At 37.0% G+C, this 17,931-nt stretch overlaps 1 protein-coding gene across 3 annotated transcripts in view; it reads left to right on the forward strand.

Moving 5' to 3' along the window:
• The window catches only part of AFF4 (ALF transcription elongation factor 4), a 100,743-nt gene that overhangs the window by 57,201 nt on the left and 25,611 nt on the right, over positions 1 to 17,931 (forward strand). For all 3 annotated transcript variants that reach the window (XM_025923630.2, XM_086704199.1, XM_086704192.1), the window contains 5 exons: positions 11,838 to 11,874; positions 13,784 to 13,832; positions 16,204 to 16,258; positions 16,701 to 16,738; positions 17,381 to 17,543. In XM_025923630.2, the coding sequence (XP_025779415.2) occupies positions 11,838 to 11,874; positions 13,784 to 13,832; positions 16,204 to 16,258; positions 16,701 to 16,738; positions 17,381 to 17,543 (342 nt within the window). The remainder of the gene's footprint in view (positions 1 to 11,837; positions 11,875 to 13,783; positions 13,833 to 16,203; positions 16,259 to 16,700; positions 16,739 to 17,380; positions 17,544 to 17,931) is intronic.

Raw genomic sequence — 17,931 nt, forward strand, 5'->3', positions numbered from 1 at the left:
TCAGTTGTATTGATCTTCTAAAAATCTGCTTTTTCTCCTTCATTGGTTTTGGTTTTTGTTGCATTGATTTCCATTGTCATCTGTATTACTTTCTTGTTCTGCTTTCATTTTATTTTATTTATACTTCTTTTAAAAAATATTCTTTTTTTTTTTTTTAATTTTTTTTTCAACGTTTATTCATTTTTGGGACAGAGAGAGACAGAGCATGAACGGGGGAGGGGCAGAGAGAGAGGGAGACACAGAATCGGAAACAGGCTCCAGGCTCTGAGCCATCAGCCCAGAGCCCGACGCGGGGCTCGAACTCACGGACCGCGAGATCGTGACCTGGCTGAAGTCGGACGCTTAACCGACTGCGCCACCCAGGCGCCCCTAAAAAATATTCTTAAAGAGGATGCTAAGGTTATTGATGTGAGATCTTTCTTACTTTATAATACACGCTGTTAGTGCTATAAATTTCTCTCTGTGTAACATTTTATTTGCATCCCACAAATTCTGAAGTGTGTTTTCAGTTTTATTCAGGTCAAAATGTGTTCTGATTTCCTTTTTGATTTCTTCTTTATTCCGTGGATTATTTTGAAGTGTCATTTTGTTTTTGAATATTTGGAGATCTTGCTGTATATTTTCTGTTACAGAATATATTCTGTTACTTGTGGCTTAATTCCATTTTGGTCAGAGAACATGCTTTGTGTGACTGGAATCCTTTTACATTTATTATAACTTACTTCATGGCCCAGAGTATTACTTCTTTTAGCAAATGTTTGTGTACATTTGAATACATATTTTGCTGTTGTTCATTGGAATGTTTTGTAAATGTCAACATCAAGTTGGTTTATAGTATTCAGTTTTCTATTTTCTTACTCATTTTAATTCTACTTGTTCTATCATTTATTGAGACTTATAGTTAATCTCCAATAAGTTTGAATTTATGATTTTGAATTTTCTCTTGTTTCTTTCTTCATATTTTTAAGAAGTTTTTTTTTTAGGTGCATAAACATTTGGGATTGTTATTAATTCTACATGAATGATAACCTTTATCGTTAGGAACTGACTCCTTTTAATTCTTATGATAATCTTTGCTATAAAATTTACTTTGATATTTTTTTTTATTTATATATGAAATTTATTGTCAAATTGGTTTCCATACAACACCCAGTGCTCATCCCAAAAGGTGCCCTCCTCAATACCCATCACCCACCCTCTCCTCCCCCCCACCCCCCATCAACCCTCACTTTGCTCTCAGTTCTCAATAGTCTCTTATGCTTTGACTCTCTCCCACTCTAACCTCTTTTTTTTTTTTTTTTTTTCCTTCCCCTCCCCCATGGGTTCCTGTTAAGTCTCAGGATCCACATAAGAGTGAAACCATATGGTATCTGTCTTTCTCTGTATGGCTTATTTCACTTAGCATCACACTCTCCAGATCCATCCACGTTGCTACAAAAGGCCATATTTCATTTTTTCTCATTGCCACGTAGTATTCCATAGTGTATATAAACCACAATTTCTTTATCCATTCATCAGTTGATGGACATTTAGGCTCTTTCCATAATTTGGCTATTGTTGAGAGTGCTGCTATGAACATTGGGGTACAAGTGCCCCTATGCATCAGTACTCCTGTGTCCCTTGGATAAATTCCTAGCAGTGCTATTGCTGGGTCATAGGGTAGGTCTATTTTTAATTTTCTGAGGAACCTCCACCCTGTTTTCCAGAGCGGCTGCACCAATTTGCATTCCCACCAACAGTGCAAGAGGGTTCCCGTTTCTCCACATCCTCTCCAGCATCTATAGTCTCCTGATTTGTTCATTTTGGCCACTCTGACTGGCGTGAGGTGATAGCTGAGTGTGGTTTTGATTTGTATTTCCCTGATAAGGAGCGACGCTGAACATCTTTTCATGTGCCTGTTGGCCATCCGGATGTCTTCTTTAGAGAAGTGTCTATTCATGTTTTCTGCCCATTTCTTCACTGGGTTATTTGCTTTTCGGGTGTGGAGTTTGGTGAGCTCTTTATAGATTTTGGATACTAGCCCTTTGTCCGATATGTCATTTGCAAATATCTTTTCCCATTCCGTTGGTTGCCTTTTAGTTTTGTTGGTTGTTTCCTTTGCTGTGCAGAAGCTTTTTATCTTCATAAGGTCCCAGTAATTCACTTTTGCTTTTAATTCCCTTGCCTTTGGGGATGTGTCGAGTAAGAGATTGCTACGGCTGAGGTCAGAGAAGTCTTTTCCTGCTTTCTCCTCTAAGGTTTTGATGGTTTCCTGTCTCACATTCAGGTCCTTTATCCATTTGGAGTTTATTTTTGTGAATGGTGTGAGAAAGTGGTCTAGTTTCAACCTTCTGCATGTTGCTGTCCAGTTCTCCCAGCACCATTTGTTAAAGAGACTGTCTTTTTTCCATTGGATGTTCTTTCCTGCTTTGTCAAAGATGAGTTGGCCATACGTTTGTGGGTCTAGTTCTGGGGTTTCTATTCTATTCCATTGGTCTATGTGTCTGTTTTTGTGCCATACTTTGATATTAATATAACCAGTGTAGCTTATTTTTTTAATAATTTTTTTTTAACATTTATTTATTTTTGAGAGAAAGAGAGTGTGTACGAAGGGGAGGGGCAGAGAGACAGAAGATCCAAAGCAGGCTCCATGCTTTGAGTGCAGAGCCAGACACGGGGCTCAAACTCATAAACCCAGCGTGAGATCATTACCTGAGCCAAAATCAAGAGTCAGCCACTTAATCTACTACTGAGCCACCCAGGTGCCCCTGGAGGACTCCCTTGTAACTTTTTAAAAAAATTTTTTAAATGTTTTTATTTATGTTTGAGACAGAGACAGAGCTTCAGCAGGGGAGGGGCAGAGAGAGAGGGAGACACAGAATCTGAAGCAGGTTGCAGGCTCTGAACTGTCAGCACAGAGCCCGACACAGGGCTCGAACTCACGGAGTGTCAGATCATGACCTGAGCTGAAGTCGGACGCTTGACCGACTGAGCCACCCAGACGCCCCTTAACATTTCTTTTAATGCTTGTCCGCTTGTGATAGATGAATGCTTTCAGCTTTTGTGTATCTGACATTTTTATTTTACCTTTTTTCTTCAGGTATTTTTGCTGATTATAGAATGCTAGGTTATAACTGTTGTCCATTGTCTTCTGGATTGCATTGTATATGAGATATCCTTTATTGCCTTTTTTCTTTCTTTGTATATAAGGTGTCTTTTTTTTCCTTCTGGCTGCTTTTAAAATTCTTTTTGTCTCTATCACTGATTTTAAGCTGTTCACTTTTGAGTTGTCTTGGGTCTTTTCATCTTTTTTTTTGTGCTCGGGGGTGGCTTTTAGCTTCTTGAAACTTTGGGTTTATAGTTTTTATTACATTTGGGAAATTTTTGCATTATTTTCTCAAGATATTTCTCTGTACTCCCTCTTCCCCTTTTCTCCTTTACTTCTAGGACTCCATTTACATATATATTAGGCCTCTTGAAGTTGTTCCATAGCTCATGAATGCACTGTTCATTTTTTAAAATCTTTTATCTTTTGTTGTTTCATTTATGGGTAGTTTCTATTGTTAAATCTTCAGTTTCAGTAATCTTTTGTTCTGTAGTGTCTAATCTGTTGTTAATCCCATTTAACATATTTTTGATCTCAGACATTATGGCTTTCATGTCTATAGATTTGATGTTTATGTGTTTATTTGTCAAGCATATATTTATTAAGTTCTTACTATGTTCCAGGTAAGAGATTTGACAATGTATTTTTTTATTGCTGATATAAACACTTTTAGTTATGGATAAAGAAATTGTGGTTTATATACACAATGGAATACTATGTGGCAATGAGAAAGAATGAAATATGGCCTTTTGTAGCAACGTGGATGGACCTGGAGAGTGTGATGCTAAGTGAAATAAGCCATACAGAGAAAGACAGATACCACATGGTTTCACTCTTATGTGGATCTTGAGAAACTTAACAGAAACCCATGGGGGAGGGGAAGGGAAAAAAAAAAAGAGGTTAGAGTGGGAGAGAGCCAAAGCATAAGAGACTGTTAAAAACTGAAAACAAACTGAGGGTTGATGGGGGGTGGGAGGGAGGGGAGGGTGGGTGATGGGTATTGAGGAGGGCACCTTTTGGGATGAGCACTGGGTGTTGTATGGAAACCAATTTGACAATAAATTTCATATATTGAAAAAAAAATAAAAAAAAATAAACACTTTTAGTTAGAAAGCTGAGGGTAAAAGAATGATTGCAGCGGCCCAAAAGATATTGGAGATGATGAACATATAAAAGAAGATTTTCTTTTGACACATTGTAAAAGGGAGCTGGGAAATGTGATGGTGCCAAGAAGGGTATAGTGATGTTGTCAGGTGAGTATTTTTATAAGATAAGGATTTTTTATATATCATATATATCATCTGTTCTGATCATGATGTTTTAGTAAAAAAGGAAAAACAAATGATACCTGGGAAAGACAGCTGGTAACCTTAAGAAGTCTCCATTAGAGAGGTTGAGATTCAGTGCTGTGATGGAGGATATTAGCTTTAGAATAGAGCACAATTAGGTCTTTCTTTATCATAGGAAGGAAAGCAGATTAGATGGGTGTAGTTGGAGATAGGTTGGTAGATTTTCCAATGATAGTTTGAAGCATACTAAAGCTTTTGACTGACCTTGCACATATTTACTGTATGTTTGAAACACTACCTGGCAGTATTATAGATAGTACTTCAGAGGTATAGCATTGAATCTTTTTTTTTTTTTTTAAGTTTATTTTATTGATAGAGAGGATGTGAGCTGGGAGAGACAGAGAGGAGAGAGAATCTCAAGCAGGCTCTGCACTTTCAGCACGAGGTGGACACAGGGCTCAAACTTACGAACCATGAGATCATGACCTGGCCAAGATCAAGAGTCTGTCGCTCAACCGACTGAGCCACCCGGGCGTCCCTAGCATTGAATCATTTAGATGTTACCCTTGTTCTAACTAAGATTGGTATTTAACAAACGCAATTAGAATAGTATGTGCCAATGCCTAGAATAGTTCCTGGCATATATAGCCATTCAGTAAATGTTTGTTTACTGGATTTGGATATAAATATTCAGGTAATGTGTTTGAAATAACTTCAGTTAGCTACTTAGTGATGATTGCTTTGGTTGAGTTGCTTTTGTAAGTCAGGTTTTGCTTTTTTATAGTTCATCTCAGTCTCTGAATTTTTAATGAATACACCTTTGTGTGTAAAACAGGTTAAAGCTTCCTACATAACTTTAATAGGTATTCATTCTTTGTGTGTTAACCATATGAACTGGGTCCACCGAGAGGACAGAAAAGGGAGAAAGTTTTGATACTTATGGAATTTGGAGATGGCATCCTAAGGATGATGGCACCAACTGGGCTTTAAAGGAGAAGTATAAGGGTGCTAGAAGCACAGGAAGGTAAGGAGCACCCAAGAGGGCGGATTTCACACTCATTAACAGATGTGAAAGAGCAGTTCACATGTGGCTAGTGGTAGAGGAGAAGTTGAGTTTAGGAACATATTTGGAGAGCTGATTTATTAAATCCTTATCATTCACTTAAACATCCTTGATCTGTGCCATTTAAAAACAGCACAACAAATAAATCCCTCTATTCCATGTTATTCTCCATCCAGTCCTCCTCTTTAGAGTTAAACTTACTTAAAAAGTGGTTCAAATTTGCTGTCTGTATGCTTTCCTTCACTTACTCCTCAACCTAGTCTGATCTTGCTTTTACACCTCACCAAAACCATTTTCATTATGACCACTAGTGGCCCATTTTGTAAATCCAGTTAATGTTCTTTATTTCTTTATTTTCATCAGGGTTCTCATGAGCATTAAATATTGTTTTAGCCTATGGGGCACCTGGATGGCTCAGTCGGTTAAGCGTCTGTCTTCGACTCAGGTCATGATCTCATGGTTGGTGGGTTCGAGCACCACGTTGGGCTCTGTGCTAACAGCTCAGAGCCTGGAGCCTGCTTCAGATTCTGTGTTTCCCTCTCTATCTGCCCCTCCCCACCTCGTGCTTTGTCTTTCTCTGTCTCCCCAAAATAAATAAACTTAAAAAATTTTTTTAAATAAAAAAAAAATACTGTTTTAGCCTATTTCCTCCTTATCTCCCACTGTACATTGCTCATCCAGAGTTACTTTGCTTCTCTGGCTTCTCCTTTTTCTCCTCTGTCTTTGTCTCTACCGTTAAGTTTTCCTGGCATTGTGCTTGGTGCTATACGAGAATACAAAAGAAGAAATGTGTTTTGCCTCAAGCTGCCCAATATTCCGTTGTGAAAACAAAATAATAAAAAGAATGAAAAAAATTACATATTAGTGTTTAAGTGCATGCAAAGTTACACACTCCATGATTAGACTTAGATTGTCTTCTCTTTGTACCCTGTTCCTCTTTACACAGGTGTTCCACATATTTTTATCTTCATGACAATTTTTATCTTAATTCCAGACTGTATTTGAATTCCAGATACATACATCTAGCTACATACATGACACTTCTTAGATGTTGAGTTTCAGGTGCCTTTGAGACATCTTCCAGGGAGAACTTCTGATTCTCCCTGCTAGTTCAAACCAAAAGGAAAGTAAAGAGGAAACAAGCATGATCCTCTTCCTGTTTCCTGTCTTAGTGAAGCTAGGAAAGCCTTGTTAGAATTATGCTTGGCACTTCCTTCCCTGTCACACACTCTAAACTATCACCAAGTCCTAATGATTTTGCCTCCTTTAATGTATTTTAGTTCCATTCATTTTTCTCCATCTTTATTCTTGCCACTGTGGTAAGTCAGTGGTCTTCAGAGTGAAAAGCATTTCCTCCAACATTGTGTGTATATTGGAGATTGGGGACTGGGAGAAGGGGATGAAAATTTTATAGTTGTTTCTAGTCCTAAATTTCTCTATTTTTAAGTCTGCAAAAACAAAATCAAAGTAGATTGCTTCTCTTGATCTCAGTGGCAGTTGGTCACATTTTATTTCTGAGGTATTCCGAGAGAAGTTTAGGTTTTCTCATTATGGAAAAGTTGATAGACTTGTTCTCCTTTATTTGCTCTTACTGGCTCTAGTATATTACAGTTTTAAATGTGCATAGTTAAGGTGATTTACACGGTATATTAACTGGTTTTAATTCATCTAATCTTCACTAATGCACAAGTGGCTTAAAAGATATACCTGCAGTGAAAGTGCTGAGTGAAAATAACAGTGAGATGCATTTCTAAGCAAACAAGAACATGACAGAGCTGAGATTATTTTCTTCTGGTATGAACTCTTTATCTGCCGCTGTACAAAGTAGAAACAAAGATGCCATAAACAGAAAAGAAGGAAACATCGGATTATCAACAGTAGTTTGAATATGCATTTATATCATTAATCTTGCTTTTGAGTGTATAACATACCTTGAGATAGTTGCTAATGAAACTATGAAAGCATCATGGTTCATACTCACTGGTATTTTGAGTTGTGTAATAATTCAATTCAGTCCTTAAACATCCAGGTTTAGTAAAATTGTATTATAAACCTATTTTGAGGTTTCTCCCAGTGTTCTATATCTTTGTCCAAAACCTTGGTCTTTCTGCTCTAGTTAAAAATGGCTGAAATCCAATAAAGAGCAAATCTACTAAAAGGCACTTCTTTGTCAGGAAGCACTGTTGAGGCAGGCTTAGAAAGCAAAGCTCAAGATTCAAGAAATAAATATTAGAATAAATCATTCAGTGTACAAAGTTAGCTTTATAGAGATGGGTGGAAGTGCCAGTGATTCTAGTCGTCTTTTTGTTAGATTCTTTTCCAGTTATTAAATTACTTGAAGAGCTACTTTTTTGTGCATCAAAGAAAGATATAACAGAGACAGTATAAATCCTAAAGTATAATGTAAATAATTTATCTCCCTCCCTCCTCCTTTTTTAATGGGGCATAAAGTACTCCCGAATCTTTTACACTAACACAGAAGCTTGTATTTTTTGCACTAACAAAAAAATTCACTGGTTGTTTCATGACATAAGTTACCTCACATAAAAATGAGTTATACCCCTTCCCCCAGCCTCCTTCCTCAGGCTGTATCCCTCCCTCCTTCAAGTCCCCAGTTTAAAAAAAAAAAAAATTTTTTTTTTTTTTTTACATTTATTTATTTTCGAGAGACAGGACACAAGTCGGGGAGGGGCAGAGAGCGAATGAGACACAGAATCCAAAGCAGGCTCCAGGCTCTAACTGTCAGCACAGAGACTGACACGGGGCTCAAATTCACAAACCGTGAGATCATGACCTGAGCTGAAGTCGGATGCTCAACTGACTGAGCCACCCAGGCACCCCTCAGATTTTACTAAACAGATGTGGTTTATGTGTATTAAATGTTCTTTAATATAATCTATAAAGCCTGCGTGCTATATGATATAGGTTTTCATGTCTTGAGTCTCATTTCTCTTGAGTCTCATTTCTCACTACCCTTCTGTACTTTTTCCTCTTGTGGACTGCCTTTAAATCCTTTACACTACCAGTGCTCCCTATCTTTTCTGGCCTTTACGTGCTGTTCTCTCTACCCTGTACACTTACCTTTCCCATTTTACTTCCTACCTACACTTCACATCCCAACCTGAACGGTACTTGCTCAGAGAAGCCTTTGTTCATTTTCCTGGCTAGATCTGTGTGTGTGTGTCTCTCTCTCTCCCTTTCTCACTCACATTCATTCACATGCTCTCTCTCTCCCACACACACACACACACACACACACAATTATAAGCTCTTAAATAATACTGTGAATGTTATTTACCTTTCATTGCATTTCTTACAATTGCCATTTTACCTTTATTTACATGAATAGTTGCAGAGATAGTCATTAACATTTTTCAGAAGAGTGTTAAGCTTCATGAGTAGAAGGCCTTTGTGTTTTTTTCCTCTTCACTTTGTTTCCCAGTACTTAGACATATGAATGGATATCGTGTGTGTCAAAGAGTTTGAGTTTAATCCCTAGGAAAAACAAAGAGCCATTGAAGGCCCTACGAAAAAAAGTAGCGATGACTCATACTAGGGTTTGGGCTTCAGAAAGGTTGACTGGAGACTATAGTTGAGTGAAGGAGAAAGATTAGAGCTAGAAAGTTCCATTAAATGGCCTTTGTAGATGAAAAAATGTGAGGACCTGAAGTCTTTGCAGCGTAGATGAAGATGAGATGGTGTGCATTTAGTAGATGTTATGGGGACAGAATCCACTAGACTTTGACAATCAGTAGACTGACTATTGTCAGAGGTGTTAGGGAAAGGAGTGAGAGATTACTTGAAAGTTTGGGCTATTAACATTTAGGCTCTTTACCAGGTAAATGAGTATAAGATAATTGGCAATTGAAAGGGGTGGAAGATTATTTGTATCTGCAACATAATTCACAGGGGTGACCTTGGTCACTGCTCTATTGGCAGGTTTTTTAGTAGCTTTATTGAAATATCCACATGCCATGCTTTTCTCCCATTTAAAGTGTACAGTTAAATGGTTTTGAATATATTTACAGACTTATGCAGCCATCACAACAGTGAATTTTAGAGCATTTTGATCATCTCAAAAAGAAACACCCTGTTTATCTATTACCACTTCCCTCTGTCTCCTTCTCAGCCCTATGAAACCACTCATCTACTCTCTGTCTCTATAGATTTCCTTTTTTCTGAACATTTCATGTAAATGGAATCATACCATATGTGGTCTTTTGCAAGATTCTTTAACTTAGGATAATGTTTTCAAGGTTCTTCCAAGTTATAGAATATATCAGTACTTCATTTCTATTTGTGGCCAAATATTCCATTGTATGGTTATATATCACATTTTACTTATAAACTCATCAGCTGATGAACATTTGAGTTGTTTTAAGCTTTGGGCTTTTGTGAATAATGGTGCTGTAAACATTTGTGTAGAAGTTTCTGGGGGGACATAATGTTTCTTTTCACTTGGTTATATACCTAGGAGTAGAATTGCAAGGTCAAATGGCAACTGTATGCTTCATCATTTAAGGAACTTCCAGAATGTTTTCCAAAGCTAGCTGAGCCAGTTTACATTCCTACTAGGCTTTCATTTTTCTCTGCATCCTTGTCGATACTTGCTGTTATCTGTTTTTGATCCTAGTCATCCTAGTAGATGTGAAGTATTACCTCATTGTGTGTTTGATTTGCATTTTCCCCATGACAAACGATGTCACACATGTTTTCATGTGTTTATTGACCATTTGTATGTGCTTATTAACCATTTTTATATCTTCCTTGTAGAATTGTCTGTTCAGATGCTTTGCACATTTTTTTCATTGGGCTGTCTTTTTATCATTGAATTGTAAGAGCTCTTTATATATTGTAGATAGCAGTCTCTTATCAGATACATAATTGCACATATTTTCTCCCATTCTGTGGGTTGTTTTTTTATTTTCTTGATAGAGTTGTTCTTTGAAGTACAAAAGTTTTAAATTTTGCTGAAATCCAATTTCTCTGTTTGTTTCTTTTGTGTTTTTGATGCTTTTGGTGTCATATGTAAGAGTTCTTTGCCAAATCCAAGGTCATTAAGATTTGGCTCTAAGTTTTCTAAGAGTTTTGTAGTTTGAGCTCTTACATTTAGTTCTTTGATCCATTTTGAGTTATTTTTTTTTTATATTGGCTGAGGTAAGCATCCAACTTCATTTTTTTGCTTATGGCTAGTCCGTTGTCCTAACACCATTTGCTGAAAAGACTGTCATTTCCCTTATAGATGGTCTTGGAATACTTGTTGAAAATCATTTGACCATAGGTGTAGGTTTACAGTATTATTTTTTTTTTTTTTTTAATTTTTTTTTCAACGTTTTTATTTATTTTTGGGACAGAGAGAGACAGAGCATGAACGGGGAGGGGCAGAGAGAGAGGGAGACACAGAATCGGAAACAGGCTCCAGGCTCTGAGCCATCAGCCCAGAGCCTGACGCGGGGCTCAAACTCACGGACCGCGAGATCGTGACCTGGCTGAAGTCGGACGCTTAACCGACTGCGCCACCCAGGCGCCCCTACAGTATTATTTTTAACAACAAAACTGTATTTTAGCATTCATACTATGTGGATTTCTCTTTCACAGGTAATTCTGTCATTAAAGCAAGATTGTGCTCATTTTTAAGTGGGCTTTTAGGGATGTTTGTGTAATTTTAATACTATGTTGTGTTCCAAAGACTTAACCTAGAAAAATGCACAATTTCCATGTGTGAAAAAGGTTTTCTGATTATGAAAGTTGAGTTTGGAAAGGCATGTTTCTTTCACTGACAGTGAGATTTTGGCTTTCTTTTTACTGGTGCTTCCTGAGTGCCAGACATTGTACTAGTGTATGGCTTACAAAGTGGTATATGACAGTCTTTTCCTCAAGTTGTTAATTGTGTGTAAAATATTGGGAGTGGGAAAAGGAAGGCAATATAGTGACATGTGAATGACCGTGTGAGGTTTTTAGTTCATAAAAGTGGTATCTTTTGACTCTATATAGGTTGTACAGCTGTTTTTACTCTAGTGTAGGTTTTTAGTATTACTTTTTTTTTAATTAAACATTTTAAGACCAAGAATCTTAAATGGAAATAATTTGCTTTCCCGAAGCTCTAAATTATGATACGAGCACCATGGATGCTGCTGAAAAGAAATGAATAATAAAGGTAGACTGTTAGGTAGCTTGATGTTTTTTGTGTTCAGCTCTGGGAGAGTTCATTACTGACCAGAACAATTGCTGAGGCTGATCAGGTGGGATCATTAAATTCTTTGTGTTTTTTCTTCTATGCATTCTTAGGAACTCAACAGGATCTTTCATTGAATTAGCTGGAATTGAATAGTTTAGTTTAAAGCATTTTTTACTAATGAACCCTTCTCTTAATATCACTGTATAATTTTGTGTCCCTTAGGAATCTCAGCAGTCCAATTTTGGCCCTGGAGAACAAAGTGAGTATTTCTTTTCTTCTTGGTTTTCATGTTAAGCTGTTAATTGAGCATTCATTTCTCATGGTCACATCATATATTGGTTTTATAATTCCTTCACGTGTCTTATCCCAGTTTTTATTATCTGATAGTTTGTAATGAATTAAACTGAATCTTGGTATACTTAAAAAATGAAAAATTATAGAGGCGCCTGGGTGGCTCAGTCGTTGAGCACCCGGTTCTTGATTTCAGCTCAGGTCATGATCTCACGGTTCGTGGGATCGAACCCCACTTTAGGTTGTGTGCTGACAGCATGGATCCTGCTTAGGATTCTCTCTCTCCCCCCTCTCTCTGTTCCTCCCCCCAAAATAAGTCAACATTTTTTAAAATGAAGAATTATAGATCCTTGGAGATCAAATTGACTAAGTATTTCTTGAAGTAATAAGTTCAAAGTTCATGAATTCAGTTTGATGGACACCTCATAAACCCAAGAGCATTCCTCTCTCTTTCTCTATCTTTCATGAAGATAGTTGGTTCTGTGAGAGTTACACTATATGCAAGGGAAAGGGTCATTGTCACTTATTGTAGTTCTTTTCTGCCTACGTCTGTGTTTATCCTTCCCGGGTCTTTAGGTCTGGGACAAACATCTTCTGTGTGTTACAGAATCCCCCTCTACCTCCTATCTTTTTGTTTCTGAGAAGAACTTGAGGGGATGATAGCCTTAGGGAATTTAAATGTGATCCCAAGAGATGATGGTTACGTGAATTAATGAGTGGTAAGGCCAGGAACCTTATGAATGTCTGGGCTTCCTCATATAGCTCTATAATAAAATAAAAGGTTTTTGCCAAGAATAGTAACTTCTTTAATAAGGTAGATTTACATTGGTAATCAGTTTTGGGATGTAAAAATGTGGAACTTTTTGATGCTTAGTTTGTTGTCTTTAGAGGTCTTAAAGCAAAGAGACGAAACTATGGAGAATATTCCTTTTTAACGTTAGCAAACTTTATTTGTATATCCACTTCTTGGTTTTACCGTAAACTATAGTTATAAGAATCTTTATCACTATTTAAAGATATGAAGAAAATAGCCCTAGGGGCGCTTGGGTGGCTCAGTCGGTTAAGCGGCCGACTTCGGCTCAGGTCACGATCTCACACTCCGTGAGTTTGAGCCCCGCGTCGGGCTCTGTGCTGACCGCTCAGAGCCTGGAGCCTGTTTCAGATAAAAAATTTAAAAAAAAAAAAAAAAAAAGAAAATAGCCCTAGGCCAGAAAGTTTACATTTTCTCTCTTAACAACTTTTCAGAATGTCTCCTCCTTAGTTCTGTCCTCCTCCTCCCCCTATAACTCAGTATTGGCACATGAGATCATAAGTTGCACATACTCTTTATTACCTACATTTTTCACTTAATTTATTTTAGAGCTGTGTCTATATCAGTATAAATTCTTGCTCATTCTTTTAACATTAGCTCATTCTTTTTAACATTAAAATTGTGTATTTTATGATAATACCATTTATTTAACTATTCTCCTCTCGATAGATGTTTGTTTCCAGTTTTTGCTGTTACAAAACATATTATGATAAACATCTGTGTTTCAATGTGTGTTTATGTATTTTTCCAGATATACCTGTAAGGAAAAATTTTTTTCATTATAATTGCTACGAAAGTGGATATGTGCATTTACAGTATCAGTAAAGATAATATTGCCAGATTGCCTGCCAAAAAGATTGTATGGGTTTATAGTTGGACAAGCAGCATTGGAGCTTACCTGTTTCCACCAGTATCTTGTATTATTGGACTCTAAAGTGTTGCCAGTTTGGTGGAGGAAGAATTCTAAATGTTTTGATTTCCATTTCTTTGAGGGTATACTGATACATATTTTACAATCTAAATAGCCACACTGTAGTTGCTAATTTCTGCATTCTCTTTGTTCTAGAAAGATACAATCCTTCTTCTAAAACTTCAAATGGACACCAGTCTAAATCGTAAGTTTATTGCTTAATAAGTTTATCCGTTTTGGTAAAAGTCTATGTGTAGTGTCTGCATACCAGAACACTTAGAAATGTGTCCTTAATCTTTTAAAGAAGGGGTATGCAAATGTTTATGTAAAGGGCCAGATAGTGAATTATTTTAGGATTTAGGGGCTAGATGGCTTTTGTCCCAGCTAACCAGCTCTGCCATTGTAGCATGAAAGCAAATATAGACTCTGGGTATCGTTGTGTTCCAATAAAACTTTTTTACAAAACAAGTAGTAGTCTTTATTTGACTTGTGGGCCATAGTTTGCCTTCCCCTCCTCTGAGATTACAGATTTTTCTCATCTCTTAGAGATGTGTGTATTTGTGTTTGTGTGTAGGTTGATAGTTTTTAATAAAGAAGACCAAAAAATACAGGATTCTTCTTCGTAAGCCCTCCATTTAACTGCTAAATGTAGAATATTAAATCAGCACAGTTTGTACTATATTTGTTTTCCTACTTCTTTAGTAGAACCAGGAATATATATCAAAAAGTAATCAGGCTAGTATATTGGGTGATAATAAATTCCAGCTTCAAAAGTGAACTCCTGAATTCCTGAGACCACAAGTTAACTCCATGGTTAAAACAAAATTCTAAAGAAATGGTGGTCACAGTGCTAGCTTTCTAAACTACAACATACAGTCTTGATAACCTCAGCCTCTTCAGCTGAACAGAGGAAGAACTGAGTGAGAATAACTTATGTGAAATGCAACAAGTCCCCCTCACTGTTAAAGAATTCAAATAATATTCTTATTTATCATACTTATTCATATGCAAAGAATTGATAAGGGCCTACCATATATGTGTGTATTACTTGTTGCTGAGGGAGCGAAAGCATGCAGGACCTTGAGCAGTCTGGTAAAAGCTTTGACATATCCACATGTGTGAGCAGGTTCATTGAGCTGCCATTATTAAATCATAAGGGCTGAGAGAATTCAGAGCAAGTACATTTCCTTATAGGATGTCATTCATAGACATGCACCAAGCCCTTGTCCAAAAGAAAACTCTTTTTTTCTGTCCCGCTTAACCAGGCCAGCCTTAAAACATTTTTCATAATTCTGTAATTATCTGGGTACTTTGTTTCAAGGTGATCTCTTATATGATAATCTGAATTTGGGGTCAGATTTAGAAACTCAGGTGAAGTTTTTGAGGGGAAAGTATTAATAGTTACTGAAGTGAAAGAAGATTTCCTTCCCACTGATTGGAGAGTGTCATGAAACTTTAAGAAGAAAGGTAATGGAACTGCTGGTAATGAGATATTAAACATTTTTCTAGTCGTAGTTTTCCCTAAGCTTTGTATTAATTTTTGCTCTTCTGTAAAAAGGCAAGGAGTGTTTTGTGGGTCATTACTCAGATTTTTAATTTTAATTATGATTTTTTGGCCTTAAGGAAAAAAAAAATTTAATGTTTATTTTTGAGAGAGAGAGAGAGAGAGAGAGAGAGAGAAACAGAGTGCAGGCGGGGGAGGGTGAGAGAGAGACACACACAGAATCCAAAGCAGGCTCCAGGCTCTGAGCTGTTAGCACAGAGCCTACCGCAGGGCTCGAACCCACAAATGCTAGATCACGACCTGAACCAAAGTCGGATGGTTAACTGAGCCACCCAGGAGCCTCTAGGCAATTTTAAATTTGTAATTTTACTTTGAAAAGTGAATTTCAGAAATTGTCAGTTCATGTTTTTTTAATTGATTTGAATTTTGATGAAGGAGGGTTTGGAACCTGGAATTTGTTTTTAATTCTTACACTGTCATTTCTATTTTATAGGTAAGGTTTTTATCCAAAATTGTTACTTTTCCAGAGGGCATTCTTCTTTCATAGCAAGACATTTATGAACTAGCACTTTGACTTAGTGTTCTGGTTTTCACAGTTACCTAGTTGTGTGAATCTCTTTGTGATACATGAGGGACAGTGAAAGAGAATTGGTGATATTTTCATTTTATCTTCCTTCTTTTTAGGAGTTATATCTCTCTAGTGGACTGTTGAGTATGAGTATGGTAATTTGATTTAATATGAATGAGTGTGTGTGTATGTAATTAGAGAAAAATAGAGAAAACAAGTAGAGAAGTTGTAGGATGTGGTTTATTTAATTAGAAAAGAAGGATATGCATTTTACTTATGGAAAAGTGAGAGCTTGTGAAAATGTTAAATTCCTACTTTTCTCACTTTGTACTCTGGATGTGAACCAAAACAGAGTAAAATTTACTGGTTCTTTTCTTTGTTTTTTAATTAAATCTTTGGCTACCACAGTGATTATTTCTAGAATGATTAGTAAATATTTAATACTCTGGTGTGCCATGATAAACTGTTACAAAAATACTAATTCTTTCTGCATTTTCCCTTTAGTATGTTAAAAGATGACTTAAAACTAAGCAGCAGTGAAGACAGCGATGGGGAGCAGGTATGTCTACTGCTTTATGAGTTTGCCAGTTTCATACACTGTGTGTTTTCATTGTATTTTATAAGAATTATGGTTGAATGATATATTTATGAGCCATTTATTTAAAAGAAGTTCCTTACTGCTTTCTGACAGTGTAATGTTGTTTTTCTGCTCTGTCTTTAAATCTCCATTTTTTTTAATTGGCTCTTCTTTAATAGTTATGGTGGATCAGAACTTACTCATGAAGCATAAGATTGTTGACAAGAACTATTAACAGATCTTTTCATCTTAGCCTGGTAATTAGTTATTCTTTAGGTAAAAACATTATGTCCTAAATGTTAGGTAAACATTGATGCATACATTAGAACTGCTAGTGTTCCTGTTAAGAGTTCAAACATTGTTCTCATTAAGCAGATAGAGTGTTGTTTATTCATTCACAGATTTCCTCTCGTTTTACTTTTAGGATTGTGATAAGACAATGCCAAGGAGTACACCAGGAAGGTATGCATCCTTTTATTTTGTTTTATTTGTAGAGGTGGGAATTACCTGATAGAATTGTAGTGTTATAATAATTGACCTTACATGGGCACCTGGGTGGCTCAGTCAGGTAAGCGACTGACTTCGGCTCAGGTCATGAGCTCAGCTCACAGTTCATGAGTTGGAACCCCGTGTCCAGCTCTGTGCTGACAGCTCAGAGCCTGGAGCCTGCTTCAGATTCTGTGTCTCCCTCTCTCTCTGTCCCTCCCCTGCTCACGCTCTCCCTCTCTGTCTCTCTCAAAAATAAATAAACATTAAAAAAAAAATTGACCTTACACAGTAAATATTACTGTGGTGGTGATTGTACAATCGTGTAAATTAACTAAATATCATCAGATTGTAAACTTAACATGAATGAATTCTGTGGTATGTAAATCATACCTCAAGAAAACCGTTTCTAAAAGGTAAGTACCAGTGGCTGAGCAGCATATTAGAAACTTTTTATGAAGTATTTATCTCATTTATAAATAAAGTTCTGGATTCATAGAATTGTAACAGTATAACAGTAAACATTTTATAAAGTTGGTTTTCAGATTTGGATGTTTTCCTGTTGTCATTGTGGAAAAAAAACCCAACTTTCTCATTTATATGTTTTCTTTCTTTTAGTAACTCTGAACCTTCACACCATAATAGTGAAGGAGCAGATAACTCCAGGGATGATTCTAGCAGCCACAGTGGATCTGAAAGCAGCTCTGGATCTGACTCTGAGAGTGAAAGTAGTTCCAGTGACAGTGAGGCAAACGAGCCATCCCAGAGTGCATCTCCTGAGGTGAGAGGGAGACAGGGGTACCACCTTCCATGGGTCTCTCATGGCCTCTGTTGATGGCCATTTAAGACTTGATTCAAATCTAGGTGGCTAGATTTGGCCACTGGGTGGCTCAGTCATTAAGGATTTCACTGTAGATCACGTTATGATCTCAGGGTTTCTCAGTTCAAGTCCTGTATCAGGTGAGCTCCAGCCCTACTTCGAGTGAGCCCAACCTCTCCCTCCCCCCCCCACCCCCTCTCTCTTTCAGCCCCTTGCTCACTTGTGCCCTCTGTCTTTCAAAAAAAAAAAAAAAAAAAGAGTCAGATATAAAAAGTGAAGGAAAGAAGGTTAAGAAATTGAACTGTGTATCTTGGAGGAACCTTCGATACTTCAGTGTCCTTGTTACTTG

The sequence above is a fragment of the Puma concolor genome, chromosome A1, assembly GCF_028749965.1.
Source record: "Puma concolor isolate L17-30 chromosome A1, mPumCon1.1.hap2, whole genome shotgun sequence".
Taxonomy (NCBI): Eukaryota; Metazoa; Chordata; class Mammalia; order Carnivora; family Felidae; genus Puma; species Puma concolor.